The sequence below is a fragment of the Schistocerca cancellata genome, chromosome 1, assembly GCF_023864275.1.
Source record: "Schistocerca cancellata isolate TAMUIC-IGC-003103 chromosome 1, iqSchCanc2.1, whole genome shotgun sequence".
NCBI lineage: Eukaryota > Metazoa > Arthropoda > Insecta > Orthoptera > Acrididae > Schistocerca > Schistocerca cancellata.
In genome coordinates, this window is record NC_064626.1 from 760,794,311 (window position 1) to 760,820,486 (window position 26,176).

The 26,176-nt window shown below is 39.9% G+C and overlaps 1 protein-coding gene across 9 annotated transcripts in view; it reads right to left on the reverse strand.

Moving 5' to 3' along the window:
- LOC126186395 (protein lap4) overlaps positions 1–26,176 on the reverse strand; it is a 535,941-nt gene that overhangs the window by 205,612 nt on the left and 304,153 nt on the right. For 7 of the 9 annotated variants that reach the window (XM_049928204.1, XM_049928208.1, XM_049928210.1 and 4 more), the window contains exons 11-16: positions 21,066–21,277; positions 16,771–16,881; positions 15,104–15,214; positions 3,486–3,668; positions 2,808–2,963; positions 1,128–1,212 (exon numbers count right to left, since the gene is read on the reverse strand). In XM_049928204.1, the coding sequence (XP_049784161.1) occupies positions 1,128–1,212; positions 2,808–2,963; positions 3,486–3,668; positions 15,104–15,214; positions 16,771–16,881; positions 21,066–21,277 (858 nt within the window). The remainder of the gene's footprint in view (positions 1–1,127; positions 1,213–2,807; positions 2,964–3,485; positions 3,669–15,103; positions 15,215–16,770; positions 16,882–21,065; positions 21,278–26,176) is intronic. The other 2 variants (XM_049928205.1, XM_049928206.1) reach the window with 2 other exon arrangements.

The window sequence follows — 26,176 nt, forward strand, 5'->3', positions numbered from 1 at the left end:
AACTGAAACAGCTACTGCAATGCCCAATGCCAAAATCTAAGATCATTCATTTCCTATAACTCATATCAAAATGCAATGCAAATGCTGGTGCTGCTGCAGCAGCAATAATAATATTTAGCACCACCACCACACCCCTCCCCCTAATGACAGCACTACTAGTATTTTAGTTGTTGTCATTTTCTTTAACAATAAGCTACAACAGCTTTTTATTTCTACGTTAATATTAAAAGTTGATTAGAAACAACAGACTGAGACGCAAAATTACACAATTACAATACAAAACTTCCACATTATTTACTTACCTGAGAATTTCCACAATTTTATCCTATGTGAACTGTTACTGACTAAAGTACCGTGTCCTTCTGGAGACACAGGATGAACTGTTTGGTTTTTAGATGCACTGATTTCCTCTTTTAATAACAATGTGTCTGGTAAAGAAGAAAGTTCATGTCTTCTAGCAGGCCATTCTTTTGAAAGTGAAATATGGGATACAACTTCATTATGATTAACATGGTCAAAATGTGATATTCCTTGGTCCTGGTATAACAAAATGTTTCTCTGTTTCACCTCTGACACTGAATTATGATTTTCCTCAATATGTTGAGCTTTTACATCTTCTTGAGACCCTTTTCCTCTTTCCAGGATCTCATCAATAACTGCCTCAATTTTATGTCTCGCTTCTAACGTAGCTTCACAGGCTTTTTCTGCGATTGAATCATCTTTCACAGAAAATTCGCCAACTTTTTTCTTGGCTTTCTTAGCTTCTTTTAATGAGTCTTTGGATTCTTTCAGTGAGTTTTCACTACCCCTCTTCTCAGCATCAATTAAAGCCTGTATTCTGTGTCTTCTTTGTTTCTCCTTCTTCTTAATATAACTGAACATAGTTGCACTACTTGTTCAGCCAGTAATATCAACACAAAATAATAGCTGTTGATATGAAACACGACAGACAACTAATATACGGTAACTTTAGCTCCCCATCTTTAACTCCGTGAGAGTTTTATTTGAAGTATGAGATAATGTTATCTGCACAAACAAATGCAGCATATCACACTTCCCAAGAAAATGGTACACAAATGATTCACTATTCCAAAGAATGTCAGACCTAACAGTATCTACAACCATACCTTGACTATGATCACCTATCGACTCTGGTGGTGTTGGGTAGAATGTCCCCTTATCTACTTCATCATCCTTCTTTCTGCTGATAGCCTGTACAGATAAAACAAAAACAGATAAGCATGAAAACAAATACATTGTGTCACTTACATATCAGTTTAGTTGCCAGCATTGAACACTTGTGCTACCTTCTTTCACCAACATCAGCTTGAAAGGTATTTAAATTTTTATGAATACAGTCCTCTGAAAAACTTCCTAGGATGAATATTCTAATGCAAACGTGTTTACACACACACACACACACACACACACACAAAAGAGAGAGAGAGAGAGAGAGAGAGAGAGAAAGAGAGAGAGAGAGGGGGGGGGCAGTAAGGCAGTAAAAATAACAAGGAACTTGATATTTTATGTAACAGCAAAATCTTTGCCTTTTAATATGGAAATAACAGCAATTATACTTGGGTCAAAAAATATAAGCAAATCTCAATTAGTCTGTAATAAAGAAGAAGTTATAGCTCCCACTGAAAGTCTCTCCCATCCTCCCACTGGAACAATACAATACTGAACTACTTGAATGTAATCATTCTACAGGTGCTCCTGGAGAGAAATCTCTTGTCTGCTGAGACCCTATGACTCCATGATCATCATATAGCATAAAGCTAGACGTGTTTCCCCAACTGAAAAGGTTTTGCAAGTACAAATCACTAATTTTGTAACTTAACTACAGCGTATTTCTAAGCTGCATAATTATACCTGTAACCTGAATTAATTTCTAATGCTATTACTAATTCGATTTTTCTTTATTGCGAGACTTATTTTCCTGCAATGATTTAACTGTCAATCCATTGACATGGTGTATGCAATAGACTGGCAGCTAAGTTTTTAAATGATAAAACTTTCTTTTAAATCTTGTTTTGGACAAAATTCTATAAACAAAAAAGCAATTGTTAATTTGAAATTAATAGTATTTAACTTGGAACTGCTGGTAATCTTATGCCATTACAAGGAATTTTTCACAATGCTGGAAGACACAAAACTGCAGAGAGATGGGGATGATATATTGATCTAGGAATAAAATCTCTACATACAAACAATTGCTATTTGGTGCTTGTAGGGACAGGTATCAGATAGTGAATTAAATAGTTAAGGATTAATTCTTTGGGTGATTTGGTCAGTGTTTACAACAACAACAACAACAACAACAACAACTACTACTACTACTACTACTACTACTACTACTACTACCACCACCACCACCACCACCACCACCACCAACAACAACAACAATGACCTACTGTTTACATAAAATTGCTGGTGATGTTATTAAGCCTTTACTAATTCAAGTGAAAGGAGTAAATGTTACACTTTAAACAATATTGCTGATAACAGTAACAAAAGTAAGGAAATGAAGAAGTAGGTTATGGAGCAACTAACAACAAGAATGAAAATGGGGGAAAAGATAGATAGAAGAGGATGGCGAGATTGAGGCATAAGGCAACACGGATGAAGGATGCAGCAACCACTTTAGGACCTGGAGGAGGAGGAGGAGGAAGGAAAAAGATGAAGAAGAAGCAAAAAAAATGGGGCAGTAGCAAGAGTAATTTATTACTTAGTACATAATACATTAACTGGATTGTAAGCAATCTATTAAAAATATTGAGCAAACATTAATTTGTTCTTCTAACTACCTGAGCAATAAGGGAGGCAACTTTGCTTTGATCCAACTGGGCATTTATGCGTTTGTTCTTAAGATGATGAGGAGTGTCTCTACGATGTAACCTGTTGGGCCGCGTACTTTTATCTTCTTCCTCCACTTCGAAGCCAACATGTTTCTCATAGTCATCCTGTTCACACAAATTCTTTTATCATTTACTATAATGTATACTTGTCCTCAACAAATTTTAATGTGTGTGAAATAATGCAACATGAAGCGCAAAAATAATCTGCAACTCAATAAGCAAATAGAAGTTATTACAGTAGGTGCAGATATATTTTGTAAAATAATGTTCTATAGTCTATGTGTCGTATTTGACTTTAAACCATTTACCTCAAAAGATGTGCAGCAAATAGTTATAATGCAAATAACTGACAAGAAACAATATGGATGACTCATTGAATCACTTGATGTAGTAGTTGTAAATAGAGTGGTTGTAAAGAATACATTTATAATGCACGTTTCCCCTGCATGCAGTACAACCACCTATGAGAATTTTGAACAGTTTTACAAAAAGATGGGGGAGGCAATAACTAGAAGGACCAAGTCTACAGAATTACAATTTACATTTGGGTTTGTGTATTGAAGCAACAGGGGGGGGGGGGGGGGGGGGGGTTGAGGCAGGCAACAAAGAGACTGATGCCTATCTTACTTGGTCTTCCGTAAGTACTTCTTCCCCATCAGTCTCACTGTGCTCACGCAGCTCCACAGCATCACTCACAGTCACCGATTCTGGTCCTTCACTAGCACTTGGCTCTGCCTCAGAAACAGATGCAGGTGCTGTAGCTGGAGTGGGAAGAACAGACTGCACTGTTGTTCCTGGCCTCATCATTTCCTAAAAATAACATAAGTTCATAGAAAACATTAAATACCTTGATAATACTACACACTAAATGAACAAATGACTGTTCCATTGAGAAGCAGCACATTGTTACCTGCACAGTGAACTGTATGTTTCTCCGATTTAAGCTGTGACATAACATAATTTTTCTATTCCTGCTCTAGTCAATGATTACAAAATTTGCAGAATCTTAATTGTTACCTTTCATGGGCATATAGAGCCGTGCAACCCATACTTGAGAAACACTAATATAGAACTTACAAGGTACTTAGTGTAGAAGTACAACAATGATAACTATTCACATGCTGAATGAGGAATTTCAGCATAGCAGGTTTTGTTTTCTGGTCCTTTTAATGCAGAGAGCAGAAACTGTATATTGGTAGACGGCCACTAGTATAAACAAGAATTCAGACTGCTAGAGGAGGGAGGAGCAGTGCAGGGAAAAAAACTCTGCCTCTCTCTCGCAGTGCAACAGCCTACAACCATGATCTGCAAAAGTAGAACTGAAACATTGTCACTGGAATCTCTGATCCCTTGTAGTGTTGTGAGGGTTTTAATCAAAAACCATGATGGACAAGGTTTAGTCTTTTCACTCATTTCAAAATAAGAAAACATCAAGCAAAACCCAGGTTTGGGGAATAGCTACTGCTCAATTCCTTGTTAAAAGTTGGCAGGGTATTGTTAACGAGGTAGTTCAGGGCCTCTCTCTAGCAGTTTTCAATGTAACTAAATTTCAAATCACCCACTACCTAAAACTGTTATGTTAGCCACTTTAAACCAACCTCCGAGATTCAGCTAACAAACATACACACGCATTTATTTGTTCTCAGATGATAGGTCCCACGAGTACCAAGTTGCATTACGTGGCATGCATCTTATACAAACCATTCAACAACCAGCAATTGTCTTGGCACCAGATCATTGGGTGCACTGATACACGTCACTGATTTGTGCACTTTTCATTTTGCACGCATGTTTATACACACATTATCTTTTCTAATTGAAGTTTACTAGATGAAGTGATAAACCAGTAACCAAAAATTGGTTACATTTTCAATATTTAATTGCTGAAAATAAATCTATTTCAAACTATCTCTGCTAAAATAGTTCAACTCGATACAAATCTATATGAAACACCACCTATTAGGTAACACTGTGTTTTCTGTTTTGAGGCAAAATTTTCCTACATCACAAAACATGAACTTTTCAGGTCCCTACTTAGAACAATGACTTTTCTGGGGGAAAAAAGAAAAAAAAAAAAAAAAAAAGAAGGGAGAAGTGTTATGCATCTGCTAGAAACAATTATACTTACACTGGTAAGGATTACTCAGAATAACACTGTTGGAATAATATTCTTCTTTATATACAGCAATGACTATCCAGAAATGTTGCATGATAGGAAGAAATTACCTTTCTCAATGGCAGCAGCAACATAAAACAAATAAACACCATAATACCTGGTACAGAAAGAGCAAAGAAATCCTTCAAGGAAGTTTCTCACTGATAAATGTGCAATGAAAACCAACACTGAACACACAGGAAAGAAAAAGCATGAACTACATCTGCAGAGGGGTAAACACTATGAAACTAAAAACATATAATAAAACCATCCTTAAATACAAGAGTCACAGTGGATATCCCTGTGAAGCCATTCTAGTGGACTTTCAAAAGGCATATGATTCGGCAGACCCTGATCTCCACCATACGAGAACTGAACCTAGATGAGAAGTCCCGCAGACTAGCCCAGACCACTCTGAGGAACACCATGTTCAAAATCAAATTTAGAGGTGGTCTCTCTCTAGGAGTACAACCGTTTGAACAGGAGTTACACAAGGTGTTGGCCTCTTTAATTGTGTGATGGGGAAAGGACTTTCACACAACCATTGTTAACTGCAATAAAAATTGGATACGAGGAAGATAACCTCAATGTACCTTGCCTAGCCTTTGCAGATGAGCTGGTCTCGTTAGCCAACAATATACAGGAGCTTCCTCACCAACTACAAAGCCTCTACAGCATGCAGCCAAGATCAATTTGAAAGTCAGTATACAAAACACTGAGTTAATTACTAACATAAAAGAAGCACTGTCTGCAATTCCACTGGAAGGCACCACCATTCGTAAAGTCCCAGTAGTCAAATATTTAGGACAGTTGGATCGGCAAATGAGAGTGAGAACTTGGCAACAGATACCAGATGTGCCACATTGGAGAGGGTCTACCACTTCTACATGAACATTTATATCTCCAAGTACTTATCTAAGAATCTCAAACAATAAAATTCAACAGTAAGGCCATTAGTACTGTATGTTTCTGAACACCTCTTGATGAGCAGGTGATCCACTCACGAAACTAGTGATCAAGGAATGAAAAACCCTAAAAGAGAACACTAGGGTGAATAAGAGAAGAAGATAGCACTTAACACTGTCAGACCACAGTGAACTGTACCATCTCCAAGAAGATATAATCACATCTATGAAGAAAATGTAACTGGCCTTCTATGGACATTTGACCTGAGTCACTGCAGGCTCATGACTAGGATCTTCACCACGACAAGTAGAGGGGAAAGAACAAATGTATCACCAAAGGGAAATATGACCTGGAGCAACTTTAAATTCCATTAGAAACCATCATACAAGACCAGTCCAAATTCTGGCAGATTTCTCTACAAGAGGTAATCCCAGTGTCCCTTAGTAGCGAAACGAGCACAGGAACCAACAGACCAAAGTGGACAGAGGAGAGGAAGCTTGCACACAGGCAGAAAATGAAAGCTTTCTGGGCAAAGAAGAGACAGAAGACCCTAGTAAAGAATCAAAATAAGTCCCATGTTCATAAGTAGACCCAAATGAAAAGAAGAAGAAGGAAATTCTTAGTGGTCAGAATAAGAGTAACAACTATGCAGGTTGTCCAATCATTCTATGGGGTATTACATATTTTTATTATTTAATTCTAATTTTTCTCTTAAATTTTCATTTGCAATGTTCAAGCACAATTCATTGCAGCCCACACACCAAATAGAATCATTACTCAAATAAAGGTTGTTTGTTCCCATGGAACATGCAACATTGTAAGTAGCCAACAGGAGCATTGGGGAGGAAAGAAGTATCTGTTGCCAGTCATCATCTGGAGCATCAGATCCAGACTGGACTCTCCCTGTCATTGGCTTTGAGCTAGCTTCAATGTTTACAGTCTCCTCTCTCCCCGTATATTTCAAATTTTGTTGTGGCACTAAAGCTATTTGCCTAACCACCATGAAGCGCTGAGGGTCTTACTGGGCAACTCGGGTATGCTCATAGAGTGTGTGTGTGTGTGTGTGTGTGTGTGTGTGTGTGTGTGTGAGAGAGCGCGCGCGCGCGCGCTTACGCTCTGAACTTTCAAATGAAGTGGAATGAATGAACAATGATGTAGTGCCCTCAAAAGATTGACTAAAATAGTAATTGGATTCATTACAAACACTTGTTTAAAAAAAGGAACAATGGAAAGTCGACAATGGAACAACAACAATATGGAAAGGGTAGTGAAGTAACTCAATGGTTATCTACCACCTATAACAGGCACAATTCAGGTCACCATGGCAAGTTTCTGCACATTAACAGTCAAACGGCACACCTGCAACTATGCGAGGCAGCCACAAATGGCATCCCAGTCACCGACTGTGATCGTCAGGTCCACTGTGCATGTACAGCACAACACCAGTGGCTCCTGATGTGGACAGCATCTTCATAAGGGCATGCATGGGTCTCTGGGTCCTCAGTTACTCAATGTGTTCGAGCCGTCTAACCTACTTTCATTGTATTTTTGTTGATGTCATTCCACAACTCAATAAACTGTATCTCTTTTACAGCTATGGGTTTCCTTTGTTCCTAATTAGAAGACAAGAGGTGAAGTCAAGAATCGAATTTTCATGCGGTTTCAGATTCTGTGGTTTTTTTTTTTTTGCGCTCTGTTCTTCAACACATGCTTTACTCCAGCAGTAGGCACAAATGGCCTTGTTGGAATGGTTGTTGGCTATGGTTGACAAAGGCTCAGCCACCGGCTGCTGGGATGTTTATGAGAAGAAGTTTCATTAACATCTTGTGGCTCTTTTCTTACTGTGGTTACCCTCTCGTATGTATCACTTACTGTGCCTGTCACATCCTCTGCAAGAACCAGTGTTCTTTCTTTTGACAATATGTGTAGTTTGCTGTTCTCCTATCACCATAAGCACACGCATGTTGTCACTGCACACGACAAATTCTTCCAATGTCGCAAACAGCTACTGCAAATGTATCAAGCTCAGGTGGCCAAGTTTCATGTAAAAGGGCAATGTCAGTAAAGGTGGACAAACAAATGTACCTACTACGCAGATGTAAAAATACATAAAAGGAATAGATCTACTTACATCTGTTTGTCTACCTCGAATGACATTGCCTTTTGACATATTCCTTTCATATTTTGGGTAAATTATGACACAGATAATTATATGTATCTAGATCTGTAGCATATTTCTGGATACTCAGCTCAGCCCATTGGGTTCTGTTCTTGCCCTGGTACAACTATGAAATCCATTACCATCCCATGCCGCAGCATGCAAATGCAGATGCCCTGACCCCTCCTGTGACCACCAGCAGGACTTCCATTGATTTCAACATGACACAGAGGTGAGGCACATGTGATGGCTTCCCCTTCACAAATTCTTGTATTACTTCTGCTGTGGTGGAGAGTCCATTGGCATGATACAACATGGGTGGCCCGACCGTCTGCTGGGCCAGGCATCGGACCCACTTCAGAGCTTTTATGTGTTGTTTCATCACTTCTTCCTCTTGGAATAGCTTTATTCTCCTGTCAGCAGAAGGGTTTACTTCCCACATTGTGGTTCCAATGGCTCTGCAGTGAGAGTTTCTCCGCACATAACTGTTGCACACCACCAGGTGCTTTGGCCAGGCATCGACTGGTAGGTAGAACACCTTGTCACAGCCTGCTTTAAATGTTCGGGTCAGCATGTGGCACTGTGCACTTCTTTTTTTATACCACCGGCTCTACACATCCTTGGGAAGGAGTCCATACTGATTTCACTGATCCTTTCTTAATACTTTCTGATTATTGGCAATTCATGCTTTTTCTCATTTTTCCTTATGCTGTTTGTTTCCCATCTGTGACAGCAGACATACCTGTCAAAGATATTCTCCATAGACAGCTTGCCTTGCACGCTCGTTTCACACCACGGTCCTCAGAATGTGGTGCGATCTTTCCAAGATGTTTGTACTCACAATGCTTTTCACCATGTCATAGCACCTCTCTTCCGACTGAAATTGAATGGCAAGGTGGAACACCTTGTCTGAACACTTAAGAGACAGATGTGGAAGTACACAGAAGATTTCCATTTTATTTAAGTTCATATACAATGATGACAAGAATTCTATTGAGCTCCTGTGGGTCTGTCAACTGCAGATGCTGCACAATCTCTTGCTGAAAGCATGTATCCCCCAGTGCTGCCAGTTCTGTTTACACAGAGCTGGTTATGCCCACCTACACCAGCAGTCAGGACTTCTTCAGTTCCAATGGTGGGTTTGCTTCCTGTGGAAGGTGTTGGCACCTCGCATTGCGATGAGCACATACTGCTGTCAGTGCGGATGGAAGCTAGGTCTCCATCACAAGTCTGTCCTCTCCATTCCACCATTGTCATCATGGACTCCGACATCTAACGGCTCCTACACCTCTGTTGCTGGGCCTGTCTACCGGTCACCCTGGGGACCAGGTGCGGAAGTGGTGCCCTTGTCCCACTCACTTTAATCTGTATTACAGTGGTCTGAGTGTGTCAGGAACTTCTCTTGCCTTTGGCTGCCACTCCCACACTGCCAAGGACGCCCTGGATGTCTCTTCAGTCACAGCTATCTGGACAGCAATGCCCGGTCCTTCCCCCCCGCAACAGACATAAGTAGTGCCAGTCCAGCAAGTGTGGTGTGCACCAAAATTCAAACAGTGCACCTGCAAATACCCAAGGTGGCTACCAGGGGCAGTCCAGTCAACAACAGCTGCAACCAGATCTGCAATTATGAGATGTTGACAGCATCTTTGTAAGGGCACACAATGGCTTCCTGGCCCTCACTTTTTAAATGTGGTTGATGCATGTGAACTACTTTCATGTATTCTGCTTGATGTAATTCCATGACCCAGTAAATTTGATCTCTTTTACAGCTGAGTGTTTCCTTGTGTTCCTGGTTAGAACCGACAGATTGGCACTCAGTACATGGAGGCAGCACTGAGACACAAACAAGCACAATGAGAAAGAGTGGTAGAAATGTTCAGCATTCAGTCTACGTCCTTCATCAGAAGTATAAATACATATGTCCACACAAGCACAAGTCACTCACGTATAACCACTGTCATCTTTGGACGCAAAGGCCCGAGTGCAACTGTGTCTGACCTGAGCAGCAATGTAGCTAGGGCAGGTAGTGTGGGTATGGAAGAGGTGGGGGCAGGGAGGGGGTTGGATAGCAGGGTAGTGGGGGAAAAATGATAGTGCCGCCTGTGGCAGCATGTGAGGGCTTTGTGGAGATAGGAATAAGGCTGGTAAGTGCAGCACAGGGGGCTATGATCCAGGGCAGGGGTTGGACGAGAGGAATAGAAAAGTGGAAAGAACTATAAGAAGCGATCAAAAATTTCCATTCGAAGGCCTTTCAGTGCAGAATCTGTATGCCTGTCAGGCAAAATCACCTTGGTTCCTGAGGTAATCATATCAATGACACACTACGTCGAAGACACCAGTTTGGTAAAACAGCATGTCCTGCTGCATGAAGAGGTCCGCAACTGCCCGATACATATCTTTGTCACATAGATATTGACGATCCTTCAAGGCCTGTTCAAACAAGGGCCATAGGGGTGACAACTGCATGGGGGGAGCAGGATTATACGACGGGTGCTCGAGTGCCTCCCATATGAGTTGGTGTAGCTTCTGCATTACAACTTTACGACATGGAGATATACGTAATTATGAAGTAGCAGCATTCCACAATGATGGTTTTTGTCAGATAAGCTGCCCCATACACGTTCTTCATTCTCCAATGGTGTTTGTCGTTCAACAGTCAAGAAAAGAATAAGAAAATGTTGGTCCTGTTTGAACACATTTGCTAATAAAGTCACTGTAGTTCATCTTTCGCATTTACCACATACAGACATGAGTACCACACTAATCCCTTGCCTATGTGTCTGTGCTTATAACCCAACACCTTGTTGTACATATGCTGCTGCAAAGCCCTCAAATAGAAACTTTTTAATCACCCCTTATATGTATGTATGCTGGTGGGATGGCAGGCATGTGGAGTACTGGAATGGCAGGAGAAAATGGGGTAAGTAAGTAGAGGGTAGGGTTGAGAGAGGTTGAGGCTGAGCATGTTACAAGAACAAACAATACGTTGCAGGGAGAGCTTTCACCTGTGCAATTGGTGTTGATGGGAAGAATAAAGATGGCACAGGCTGTGAAGCAGTCTCTTAAGCGAAACAGCTCAAAACAACATGCTTCACTTTAATGATTGTTTCACAGCGTATTCCATCCAGTTTCTTCCAACCAACACCAGCTTTTCTGAACTGTGTACAGGGGAACTCTCCCTACAACAAATTCTTCGTTCCATAACTGCCCTGTCGTCAACCTTTGCTAGTCCCTGTCCTCCACCTGTCTATCCCCTACCATGCTCCCACTACTACACTCACTTGTCATCCTACCAACTTATGTACATAGCCCTTTCTCCTTCCTTACTTCTTTCCTCTCTCCTTCCCACTCCTCCACCTCCCTCCCTCCTCCACTTTCCTCCCCCCTCCTCATTCCTTGCCGCCCCCTCCCCCATTCCCATTCCCATTCCCGATGTTGCACCTAGCAGCCCTATCCTGTCCCCACCACGTCCCAGCACACTCCCACAGGCAGCATTAGCAGTTTCCCCCACCCCTCACATCTGCTACCCCTCCTCTTCCTTATCCCCAGTACCCACCCACCCAAGCTATATTGCTGCTCAGCCTTAGAGCTCGGAGACAGTGGTCATGTGTTTGAGTTGCTGTGTGAATGTGCATATGTTTTCTAGTTTTAATGAAGGACACAGTCTGAAAGCTGAAAATTCTAGCATTCTTTTTCACTGTGACTGTCTGCAGCTCAATGCCTACTCTATGTGGTTAGTAGTAGTCTACCCTTTCCATTCTGTTGTTTAAAGATATGGGTATTCAATTGCACCATGTGAGTATGTTTCTCAACATTTATTCATGTTAAGTACAAACATAGTTATTATTACATTAACAGCTTACCTATAATCGCAGAACTAGAAGTCTTCAAAGTACACTTGCTGACATAATAATCATGTAATTGTACTGCACCACAAATAGACCAGAGAGATTAAAGAGCTCAAACTAAAACCGAAATATTTAGAAGGCAGTTAAAGTGTATGCCTCAAATAATGCATCAATATAATGGAAAGGACAGTTATTACTCTTCATACAGCGGAGATGCCGATTCACAGAAAGGCACAACCAAAAGACTGTCTGAAAGTTAGCTTTCAGCCAACAAGGCCTCTGTCGAACACACACACACACACACACACACACACACACACACACACACACACACACACACACACACACAACCACAGGTAAGGAAGAGGCTGGGATGGGGAAGTGGGAGTGAGAGCAGGGTAGGGGTTGTGGTTGGCAAAGTGCTGCTGGGATTGTGCAGGGACGAGGTTGTAAGTAGGGTAGCTAGGTGCTGTCTTTAGGTTAGATGGAGGGCAAGGGGGAGAGAGTTTACAGGGTGGATTGGTGGAAAGAGAGCTGTGCAGTTCCGGAATGGAAACAGTGAAAGGGCTAGATGAATAAGGACAATGATTAATGAGGGATGAGGCCAGGAGGGTTATAGGAACATCAGATACATTGCAGCGAAAGTCCCCATTTGCGCAATTCAGAAAAGTTAGTGTTGGTGGGAAGAATCCAGATGGCACAGGTTGTGGAGCGGTCACTGAAATGAAGGACGTTGTGTTGGGCAGTGTGCTCAGCAACAGGGTGATCCAGATGTTTCTTGGCCATAGACTGTCAGTGGCCGTTCATGAGTACAGACAGAAAGGTGGTTGTCATGCCCACATAGAATGCAGCACTGTGGTTGCAGCTTAGCTTGTAGATCACATGACTGGTTTCAGAGGTAGTCCTGTCTCTGATGGGATAGGTGATGATTGTGACCATATTGGTGTAGGTGGTAGTGGGGGGGAGGGGGGGGTTGCACGGAACAGGTCTTTCATCTAGGTTTATTACAGGGATATGAGCCATGAGGCAAGGGGTTGGGAGCTGGGGTTACATACAGATGGATGAGGATATTGTATAGGTTTGGTGGGCAGCAAAATATCACTGTGGGAAGGTCGGAAGGACAGTGGGTATGACATTTCTCATTCCAGGCCCAGACGAGAGGTTGTCGAAACCCTAGGGGAGAATTAATTCAGTTGCTCCAGTCCTAGATGGTACTGAGTTACGAGGGGAATGGCTCTCTGTGGACAGACGATGGGACTTCCGGAGAGGTTGGGTGACTAAACCTAAGGCACAGGAGATCGCTTTTAGTAGAAGGTTGGTAGGGTAATTACGATACGTAAAGGCCTCAGTCAGACACTCAGTATATTCCGAGAGGTACCACTCATCACTACAAATGTGACGGGCATGGGTGGCTAGGCTATATGGAAGGGGTTTCTTGGTATGGAATGGGTGGCAGCAGACAAAGTGGAGGTATTGCTAGTGGTGTGATATGACAGAGGCACTGATATCGCCATCTTTGAGGTGGAGGTCAACATTGAGGAAGGTGGCCTGATGGGTTGAGCAGGGCAGGTGAACCAAATGTGGGAGAAGGTGTGGAGGTTCTCGAGGAACATGGACAGGTTGTCATAACCCTCGTTCCAGATCACAAAGATGTCATCGATGAATCTTAACCAGGTGAGAGGTGGTGGGATTCTGGGTGTTTAGGAAGGATTCCTCTAGATGGCCCATGAAATGGTTGGCATAGTTGTACCCCAGATTAATTTGTAGGTAACGCCTTTGAAGGAGAAGTAATTGTGGGCGAGGATGCAATAGGTCATAGCAAATAGGAAGGAGGTGGTTGGTGTGGAATAAATCGGGCACTGGGAAAGGTAGTGTTCAATAGTGGTAAGGCCATGGGCACTGCGGGATATTAGGGTAAAGGGAGGTAGGATCAATAGTGATGAGCAGGGCACTGTGTGGTAAAGGAACAAGAACTGTGGAGATTCGGTGCAGAAAATAGTATCTTTTATATAGGAGGGTAGATTGTGGGTAATAGGCTGAAGATGCTGGTCTATGAGAGCAGAGATTCTCTCAGTGGGAGCACAATAACCAGCCACAATTGTTGCGTCCTGGGTGGTTTATGGACTTCAGGAAGCACATAGACGGAAAGAGTGCAGGGAGTGTTAGGGTGAGGAGAGAAGGACTTTGGGGACAGGTTCTGGTTAGGCATAAGGATTTGAAGAGAGAGTGGAGATCCTGCTGGATTTCTAGAAAGGGGCACAGAGGCAAGTTTTGTAGTGGATGAATCCGACAGCTGGTGGATTAATAACTGCTTCACAGCCTGCACCATGGTCCTGGCCTCAACCTTCGTTAGTCATTGTCCTTACCCATCTAACCCCTTCCCTGTTCCCATTCCAGCACTACACAGCCCTCATTCCACCAATACACCCAGTGTTTTTACTTCTGTCCTTCGGGGGACCACTGGCATAATTAGGTATTACATACAGCAATGTTATCAACGCTCACCATGAGGCACGACAGTAATGAAGAAATCCTCTATGTATTTGGAAAAAGCAACTGTGTTCTCAAGACCCACCATAACCCCAACCTCACAAAAAGCTACAAATTTGGAAGAAATAGCCAAATGCTTGTGACAACAAAGATATAACTTTAAGAGCCGTGTTATTAGGATAATGAGGATGATGATGATGAAAAGATGATGCCACAGATGATAGCCTTTGTAGATCTTATCAAAATGTAGACCAACAATAAATGGCATACAGTTAGAGTTGTTATAATGTTTCTTTTTAGACAGATACTTCGTCTCTGTAAGACAGTTCATAACTCTGATTAGCTGGAATAAATAATTTTTTCTCAAAAAGTCTCTTGAAGAAAGGGTGTCGTCTCTTATACAGGGTTGTTTAATACTTGGCTAAACATGGTCCCCACCACACAGTACTGTACATGGTGTTTAAATCCTTGTGCAATTGGCCCCATGCCTGGATGTAAGAATTAGAGAAATTTATGATTACACTTTTCCTTCTGTTAATGCTAAATGTCAAATACTGTAAAAGGATCTGTAGATAAACACATAACTAAATAACTAGAAGCAAACAGGATATTCAACAATACTTCTGACATAAAAGTTAAGTCCGTATCTTCCCTGCAATCATAGTTATTTCTTGATAAAAACAAATACCTCCTTGCTTTCCTCTTGATCTGATGCAACATTATTCTCTGCAATGGCATTTTGATCTTTCTGTTGCAATTCACTTTCCATTGTCTGCTTATCTCCTGGATGTTTCGCATCCTGCAACATTAACATATTTCTGCTCAGCACAGGTTCAGCAGGCTTAATGAGTATCTTTTATTACATTTTCCTTTGTCCTCTGAACTGAGACAAAAAAAATGGCTCTTTCCCTAACTGTTAGGTAAATGAGATGTGCACATGTGTGCTTGCATGGTTCCCCGTTCCCACTCACTCCCCTCCCCAAACACACACACACACACACACACACACACACACACACACACACACACACACACACACACACACACACACACACACAAAACCGCGCGCGCGCGTAAAGAAACTGACGTTACTTCCAGCAGAGCCAACAATGTGTGACAAAGATAGTCTGAAAGTAACAGTATAGATGACATGAATCATGGGGTATGGTGGAGAAAAATTTGAAAAAGGAATCTAAAGAAGAAAATTTAAAGTTAGTTGAAGCCATAACGTTAGAGTGGTACAGAAAGTGGAAAAAGTTAATCTTACAAATGGGGAAGCCAACAAGAGAAAGATGGGCAGGAGGGGAGGGGAAGGCAACAAAAGAAAAATGGGCAGGAGAAGAGTACAAAGGAGGCAGAAAACCACGACAGAAATTAAATCTGGGTAAATCAGCAGCAGAAACCAAGCACATGGTATAGAACATGTTCCCTCCTATTAAGTCATGAGATGTTAATGCTGAGGTTCAGTCACGTAAGAGCAATTATCAAAACTGTTAACATCCATCTTACAGAACAGGATAATGTGTATATTGAAGGTGATGGGGAAGGGTGGGGTGTAGTGGGGTGGGGGTAGGGGATGGGAGGGGAGGAAATTAAAGGAAAGGAACTACTGATATCAACTGCATTGGGACTTTATGTGGAATCAGTGGCAATGAGTGAAAATGTGTGCTGCACGAAGATTCGTACCTGGTATATCCTGCTTACTAGGCAGTTGCTTTAACCACTGTGCCATCAGGACACAGCGTCTACTGCAATTTTGTGAACTATCTCGGCATGCCTCCTGGCCAACCCACACTCCCACTTAGCATCACTTAGCCATAGTCCCTGTCCCTGTCCCTGTCCTTCATGCTCACTACTTTGGGACTCCCACAGGAGGTCAAACATAATTGTGCATCAGCACTAGTTAATTCATTGCCCATTGAGGTAAATCCATTATACGAATGCCTGCTGCCTGTCCTTTAGGACATGTCCAAAAGAACAAACACCATGCATTTGTATAACGTGTGTCAGACAACAATATAACCATTCAAATCACGTTATAATGTGTGGTTTGGTGAACAAATAGGCTACCAAAACAACTTCCACCATAGTCATATCTCTGGATTTTCTTTCAGTACAATATTACTCTTTTGTAGACTATGTGACTAAAAGATTATGGAAGACAAGAGAAATTCTCTCTATTTCATGAACTTGGAATGCAGAGGATAACAGTACAGATGGAACAAAATGACTTATGAAAACTTCTAAAATTCACCATGTGAAACTTTTGTGACATCCTGTAATTCATAGGGTGCCAACACATATACAAGAGAGAGAGTTGCAGAAATATTAATTAAGAACAAAAGCAATACTTACTTCATTCTCATGAGGCATTTTTCCATCTGGCAACTTTCCTTTGGCAAAAAGTTTATGGGCCTTTGCTTTCAATTCCTTTGGATGAGGAGTATTCTGGCGTACAAATGGCGTCTGAAAAATAATATATATATTATATAATAATCTCTTGGTAGCAATTCTTCTGACTGGCAATGTAAAAATTATAAAAAAACATTAATTAAGATAAACACAAACTTCAAAAGGTTTAAAAATCACTGGCTGTTCAGAGAGATCTTACAAAAACGCACACAGTTTTCCAGTGGTAAATCATTGGTTTGAATAAACTGGTGACAGAAATAATGATAATATCTAAACCAGGCACAAGATCCACCAAATGGCCTTAAATATTTGAAAAGGTTGTGTTCAAATATATTCTTAAGCATTTGACTGCAACTAATATACAGTCCAAGTCATGGCTTGGGTTCCTTATGGGTTCCAATATAGAGAAGCCTATTTACACATACAGTGAGAATGTTCTTAATTTTTAGATAACAAGTTAGAGGCTACTGTCATTTTCTGTGACCTGTCAAAAGCCTTCGACTGTGTGAATGACAGCATTCTCTTAAGTAAATTAGAATCTTATGGTGTCACCTGCAGTGTTGTGAAATGGTTCAAGTTTTCCTAACTAACAAGAAACACAGGGTGCCATTGAGAAATACATGTAAAATAAGCACTCAGTCTTGGTCTGATTGGGAATTAGTTACATGTGGTGAAACTTCCTGGCAGATTAAAACTGTGTACCTGACCGAGACTCGAACTCGGGACCTTTGCCTTTTGCAGCCAAGTGCTCTACCAACTGAGCATGATAAATTTATAAAAATTCTTAACTATGTCTCATTCTGAGAGTGTTTTAATTCTGTAAATATTAGCAATTCAGTTTATTATAATGTATTCACATATTTTGACAACCTTTGGACAAATAATCAGGGAAGTGAGTATTATGATCTACGTTTTTTATATTATACTTTCTGACATGTTCCTCAGCCAAGAGAATCACCTGATTTTTGGGTCTTTGGAACAAATACTGAATCTAATCTAATCTAACATAAGTTACTCTGTGTGTTTTGTGTGTGTGTGTGTGTGTGTGTGTGTGTGTGTGTGTGTGTGTGGAAAGGGGAGGGGGAGGAGATAGATAAATACAAAATACATAAATAAATGGGGAGGAGGAAAGGGAGGGAGGGAGGGAGGGGGAGAGAGAGAGAGAGAGAGAGAGAGAGAGAGAGAGAGAGAGAGAGAACTATTCCACAGCAGAGCCATAGAGCCACTTTTACTTTATTTGAAATAAACACACAAGAGAATGTGCCCTGGGCACTGCTCATTTGAATCTGAAAATCTGAATGCAGGTCAGACACAATGAACATTAAGACGGAACAAAGCCGTGCAATAAAATAGAAAACTGTTGGCTGTTACTCTCTTTGCAGTTCATTGTTTGTCTCCCTCTGCTCTGATGAGGTAAAACTGTAGGAAGGCGAAGTTAAGTAAAATAAAAATTGGGATTTTACATTCTGTTAAAGATAAGGTTGGTTAAAGGGATGCAACATGAGTTCAGATTTATCAAGGACGGGAAAAGAAATTAGTTACATCATTTCAAACATTCCAGCTTTCACCTTGATCAATTTAGTGAAAATAAGAAAAATCTAAACATGCATGGCCAGATCAGTATTTGAACCTCACCTAATTTGAGTCCACTCTGCTAACCTCTGTAAAACCATCTCTCTGACGAGACTGTTTAAAAAATACTTGGACCAACCATAAATGAATATCTTGCGACTGTATACATCAGATTAACTGTGGCTGTATCAAATCACATTAAAAGGGAGCAACAAGCATATACAAAGGAGGGAAACACAAAAAATTGGAGGCTTGTTTCTGTGAGTATAACAGAACAAAGTGCGACACAAATGTTGAAAACTCCTAGCTGGCACACACACTAAGGAAGCTGCCATACAGTGTGAAAATTATTTAAACTGACAAACTCTGGGAAGTTGCACAAGGCACCGGAACAAATATTTGTCTCTAATGTTTATATCTCCCTGCGGTTTTTTTTTTTTTTTTTTTTTTTTTTTTTTTTTTTTTTAAACTGGTACAGAAAGTTCTCTCAGGATGAAAATTAATTACACTAAGGAACTCTCGGAGATAGCAAGGTACAATGAAAACATTTTTTCTAGCAATGTTTTCCTGTGAGGATAAAAAAAGAAACAGACGAAAGTTTTAATTCTCTATTATCAAGAGACAAAAAAAAAATTAACACAACACTCTTCAATTACAGTAAAGGTTAAAAAAATACTCTACTGACTTGTAAACAGAGGTTCCACCAGTGGTTATGTACTGTGTAACACGGACAAAGACTGCAGGAATGTCCTTAATTCTGGCGACTACTGCTACTATCAGGGCAACCAAATCATCATCTGATTCAAATGGGGCTTTTTTAAACAGGTTGTAAACGTCTCGACAAACAAAAATGTTCAGAGGGGGTCAAATCAGAGAATCGAGTAGGCCACGGTATAGGACCACCAATACAAATCCACTTTTCTGGCTGTCAATACAAATCCACTTTTCTGGAAACTGTCAATACAAATCCACTTTTCTGGAAACTGTCGGTTCAAGAACTGAGGCATAGGACAACCAAAATGTGCCAGCGCCTCTTCATGCTGGAACCACGTGCACTGTCTTATAGGGAGTGACATGTCATCTAGAAACTCTGGTAATACTCTGGCAGGGATATTGTAATAATGCCTGTCATTTAATGACCTACATAGGAGATATGGCCCAATCAAATGGTCACCAACAACATCTGGCTACACATTCACATAGAATTGCAACTGATGACTGCAAGTAAATGTGGCATGTGGACTTACCTGGCTCAAAACAAGTGAATTGTGGATGTTGGAAACACCAACATTCACAACCATTGCTTCATCTGTAAACAGCACAGAGAACGAAAATATAGGACGCATCTGACATTGTTCCAGGTATCACTGCAAAAACTGTGCTCCGAGTGGATAATCATCTGGTTCCAGGTTGTGCACACAATGCAAATGAAATGGATTAACAACTGCTCATGAACAAAGTTCCTTACGTTTGTGCCCATGTTATGCACAACTGTACAAGTTCTGAGAGCAATTACACCCTCTGCCAGATTAAAAAATGCTCACGGGTAACTGTGACATTAGAGACAAAAGTTTTGTTTTGGTGTCCCATGCAACCTCCCAGAATACGTCAGTTTAAATAATTTTCATCCTGTATAAATCATGAGAAACTGCTTGAAAACTTAAAGAATCTCCTTTCACAACACAAACTATAAACCATACTTCAGCCTAAAGATTGTACAGATAAAATTAGGCAAATAACACATTATGTGGATCCTCATAAGCGGCCATTCTTCCCACTCAAGGTGTGTATGGAATGGGAAGAAATTTTAATATATGATAAAATAACATGTACCCACTGTCACATACTTGACAATGATTTGCTGAGAATAGATGTAGATGCATGACCCGGATTAGTCCTTCCTTTTATTTTGCAGACAAACTGCAAAAAGGATAGTGAAACTAGCAATTTAGCACTCTTTATATTGCAGATCAATAGGTGATTCAAGGAAAAAAGGCAAGTGGTCTACAAAATGACAAGCATTGTGCAAATTTTTCATGTTCTGTCATGTCTGCAGCAGCCTGCACAAACACTTGTCACACTTTCTTGTCATGTTACTGTACCTAGTCAAGTGTTCTTGTTAGTGGAAGCCTCCTTCACATGCAAGAAAATGAAATAAGAAACCTACGTCTTGATCAAAAACTTTACCTGTCTGGATAATCATAAATGGAATACCATTTTATAGACCAACATCTGTAAAGAATTTTTTTTAAAATACCTGAAGTGCTGCAGTCAAGCAAAGCTCTAAATTTTCGTATGAAAGTGCTCCCTGAAAGATACTTGGAAAGAAACAACAGATTTCTAGCCAATCATACATTTTACAACATTTGCTATTGATCTTATGGACTTACAACATTAATAAACTGCAAGCAATCCTTCAGTACAATACACAACCACATGAAGTCCATCTCAATTGGGAGTTCAATACAATAGGCAAACACACAAAATCCAAAACCACATTGAAAGATTTAGAATTAACACAGGGCTGCTTACTGTTTTTGAAGTTGCATTTATTATGTTTTGTATCACCTTTCTCAATATGACTGTCGATAGCTCATTAGTGACATTCTAAATTTCATAAACTAAACACTATCAGACTTTTTTTTTATCATAGAACATGCCCATACCTCTTTATTCAGTTCAGTGTCCAGGTCTTCTGTAAATTTGACAGAGTGCGCTCTAGACTTTTCTCGTTCCTCCCAGCCATCATCATCACTTTCCCGTTGATTATCTGGTGGTGAGACAGAAGCCATGTTAGCTTCTCCATCACTCGTCTCATTAAGATCCTCACCACTAAACTTAATACCACAACGATACAATCGCCCATCATAAAAAGCGTCTATAACAAAGAGACAGAAAGAGAAAGGAACACAAAACATGACCAAGCATTGCAATGTGAGCAAAAGCAATCAAAATGTATGAACATGCAAAGCTAACTTGCAGAAAGGCTTCAAAAGCTAGTGTAACAAAAAAATTAAATGTTTACATTTCACATACAGAAAGTTCTATATCTATGATTTCTTAATTGAAGCATATACAACCTGCACTATAATTTTATGGAAAAGCAAATGTAAGACACAGATGAAGCTAGAAATTGAAAAGATTTGATGCTTAGGCACTGTTTCCAGACTAGTTTATCTTGTGAGAGAAAAATCACCTGGATTGACATGTCAATTGTAAGAATCAATGCTAAATTTAGGCCTTAGGTCTATTGGCCATACTTTGAATCTGATGGATGGAAGGAAGAAAAAGAATAACTATGTTCAGTCACTGACGTACCACATCTAAATTTTAAATTACATGAAACTATATGGTTCCAAAGATCTTTTCAGGTCTCAAACAGTTAGTATGTACATATGCAGACTGAAGCAATGAATTAAAATTTGTACTAAGGCCCAGATTCAAAAACAGGTCTCCTGCTCAGTATGCACATGTGCTCACCATATGCTACAGGGGCACAGTGGCTTTGCACAACTGCATGGACTACCCTAGCACACCTCCCTTCTCAATCCAAATTCCTGTTCACACCTCAGTCCATTTGGTATTCCCCTTAAACTCAAATAGCATTGCAGATGCTCTCCAACTGTGCCAGAATCCCAGTGCAGCATTGAATGAAACAGGGGATCCTGCCTGAAACCCAAGTGTAGGTGTTTTAGACAAATGAAACTATATGGTTCCACAGACAATTTTAAGTCTCAAACATCGAGTTTCATTCAGTGTTGAAGTGCTATTCCAATATAGCCTTATTCACCAACTTTGGCAGCCTGCTCCCCACATACTTCCAACATATATGGAAATTTGCAACTGGAACATAACCAAAAGCTCAAGGGAGAGGATATGGCAGCCGTACGTGAGTATTTTGTAGAGCATATAGATTTGTACTACATGGAAGGAAGCAGTTCATTTGAAAAATGTTGTATGAAGGTGGTGGTTTGATGCAGCTCCCAATGCAACTCTATTTCTGAATAAACACTGCAATCTATATCTTTCTGAATCTGCTTACTGTTTTCATCTCTTGGTCTCCCTCTACAATTTTTACCATCCACAATTCTTCCCAATACTAAACTGGTGATCCCTTGATGTCTCAGAATGCATCTTATCAACCAATACGGTCTTTTGGTCAAGTTATGCTACAAATTCCTTGTCTCTCTAATTCTAATTAGTACCACCTCATTATTTATGTGATTGACCCAACTAATCTTCAGCAGTCTTCTGTAGAACCACATTTCAAAAGTTTCTATTCTCCACTTATCTGAACTGTTTATTGTCCATGTTTCACTTCCATACATGGTTACACTCAAGACAAATACCTTCAGAAAAGACTCCCTAACACTTAAATCCATATTAGATGTTAACAAAATTCTCTTCTTCAGAAATGCTTTTCTTGTCATTGCCAGTCTACGTTTTATATCCTCTCTACTTCAGCCATCATCAGCTATTTTGCTACCCAAACAGCAAAATTCATTGTTATTTTAAGTGAGTCACTTTGTAATGTAATTCTCTTGGCATCACCTGAATAATTAAACTACATTCCATTATCCTTGTTTGCTTTTGTTGATGTTCATGTATGGTGACCAAAATGTGAACTACGTCCAAAATTAAGTGTGTTTTTATGATGAAGAGACAGCCTTTTCTGGGTGGAGAGAGAAATTTTGCCCTTTACATTCTTATGTTCATTCATATTACCAGTGTTGCTTTTGGACACAAGAAGTGACTGGAATGTCATCCAAAAACCATTTCAATTTTTAAATGGACAACACATGACTAAACCAGTTCAGATTCTGCCACAACTGAAGTTCTTAAAAGGCAGATTAAAACTGTGTGCCGGACCGAGACTCAAACTCAGGACCTTTCACTTTCGCGGGCAAGCGCTCTACCAACTGAGCTACCCAAGCACAACTCTCGTCCCGTCCTCACAGCTTTAATTCCGCCAGTACCTCGTCTCCTGTGAGGACGGGACGAGAGTCGTAATTGGGTAGCTCAGTCCGTAGAGCACTTGCCCGCGAAAGGCAAAGGTCCTGAGTTTGAGTCTCGGTCCAGCACACAGTTTTAATTTGCCAGGAAGTTTCATATCAGCGCACACTCCGCTGTGGAGTGAAAATTTCATTCTAGAAACATGTATACTGTCTCATCTCGCATCATATTGCACACGATCCATTGTTCAGGCATTTCCCACATGAAACACAGAAGCCAATTCATTTTTCTTTTAACCTGTGAAAGAGCTCACAACTGTTCTGTATTATTTTAGTAATGTGATTCTTATGCCACAAAATCTCATTATGTTGCTGATTCCAGAGCATATCTGTTAGTGCAATGCTGCCACATTTTCGTTAAAGAATATTATTTGTACTAATAGTAGCATCTGGAATTTTCACGTATGTGACCGCAAATTTATTTGTTTATTTACTTACTTATTTATTTATTTTGCTTGCAGTCTAACAAAATACTGAAACTCTTAATTAAACCTGAACTACCCCTCTTTCAGTGTTTATAACAGGAAACAGTAACGGAGGAAGCAAGTATTTTGCAGGCATTATCTATGTGTAATGTTGTTCTTTGGTTTTACAGAACAAGAAAGGGTATCATGTGCCCATTAGCCATCAGAGACAACACTTCTATATAAAAATGCACTGGCTTTCTTGAACCACAGGAGAGATGCTGTTAATCAAATATTTAAGAATAATTTACCACTTTCCCTTTGGAAACTACACTCTAAAAAAGTCAAGAACCCTACTGTAGCTGTTAAGACATCCAACAATAATTCACACTGATAAAAATTTAATATTTTTTCTAGTTTTGTAATTTCACTTGTGAATAGCTCTATGTTATAGTAATATGCCAAATACAAGAATCATAAAAATTGTATGAAAAACAAGACACGAACAGATGGGGGGGGGGGGTATTTTAACTGGCAGAAATACAAAGGAATAACTTAACAAAAGAATGAAGACAAAACTTTTAAATTTGTTAGACGACGGGAGGATGGAAAGAAGGTGAGATGTCACATGAACAATGTACACAGTAAAATTGGGAATAGATACAATAATAAAATTTAACACAACACCAATCTTCTCCATTCCATGACGTTGAAACATCTTGCCTTTGTTTCCATCTGCATTTAAACTACATTGACATTTCATAATGTCTCCCGACATTCTTTGTGTGATAATAACTGAACTAAATTTTGAAAATTATTACTACCAGGTGCATTCATCTGCTGTAGCTGCCGTTATTGTTGCTTCACTACTCTCCCACAAATACTGCCATATATTCCAAGAGCACCTGTGTGATGGAGAGAGAGATTGCCTCATTCAGCAGTATACTAAGAGGACTGGGGCCCTGATGTTGAAGTTCTGGGCCAACATCTTCATTTTGTCAAAATCTATTGAGTGTATACTGTTCTGCAAGACTAATGCGCTGGAATGCCCCATATATGTGTGTAGTTTGTGTGAAATGAAGTATTCTTTCAAAGTTATGACAATTTGGTCAATGTATAACAGACTCCAGTCTCAAAGTAAGGTCTTGGTACGCAGTCCACAGCATCTTTTACAAAATATACTTAATGATCTAGCCATGTTAACTGTAAAGGGTGTTTCAACATTTCAACAATGACCTCAATCATCTTCATCAGGAGTAAAACTAATTATTACCACTGCTGTTTATGCTGCCTTAAGTTTCCACATAAAACTTTTCTCAAATACAGGGCTCAGTCCAGCAAGTGTTCAGCAGGAGATTTCTCTTGAAATTTTATGAAATATTGGCATGATAATTCAGTTCCTAACACATATTTCTCAACAGAAAAATAGTAATTTGGAAGATCAAGACAACTGCACCACTGTGATGTCTATTACATTATTCTGTAAACAATTAAATAATTGGCTTATTCTTCAAAAAGAATCAAGAACAATGACAATACTTCAGTCTCTAGCTGATGGAGCAGGTATAACACATTATAAAAATGTAAATACCAGCACTGCAAGTAATTATTCTACAATATCTATGAAAGATTAAAAAGCTCTGAATGTTACAATAAAGGGGCATGTCATAATAATGGAGGAAACCTGAGAAGTTAAAATAGAAGTTTAACTACATCAACAATGAATATTGCTGGCAAAGGCTTGTCAGTTTAGTTAGGTGGGTGTAGCATGCAGCAGCATCAGGCATATGAAAAGTATATTATTTGAAGCAAGCCCATGAAGTGAAATAGAAGAAAAACTTTTTAAGATAAATTACCAACACACTTAATTGCAAATTATGAACAAGAAAGCAAGTTTCTCATTTGTTCTGGGGAAATAATTGCCATACTTGTGTAAAGACCAGAAATCAATAATGAATAGAACATACAAGCAAAATACAAGAGGATGTGTATGAGACCAAAAGCAAGAAAAATTTAAAAACTCTTTAGCAAACATGTAAGCATGTCTCTTACACAGAGAAATTACTGACTGACAGAAATAAATAAATAAATAAATAAAATAAAAAAGGTATTAATTCAGTGGCTGTCCAGACCTTGACATGCGCTAGAGTTACCTGACTGAAGCGTATCGCACCTGAACTGCTAACACGAACCACTAATGAAACTACAAGTGCTGCCCCTTCCCCGCCTCCCTCATTTAACAGATGCATTATGACTCTATGACTCCATTTTTCCAATGTAGGAAATTTATAAAATGTAATCCACTGAGTTGTTGATATGAAACATCACGAGGAGAGGTTTTAAATACAAATTACAGCTGCA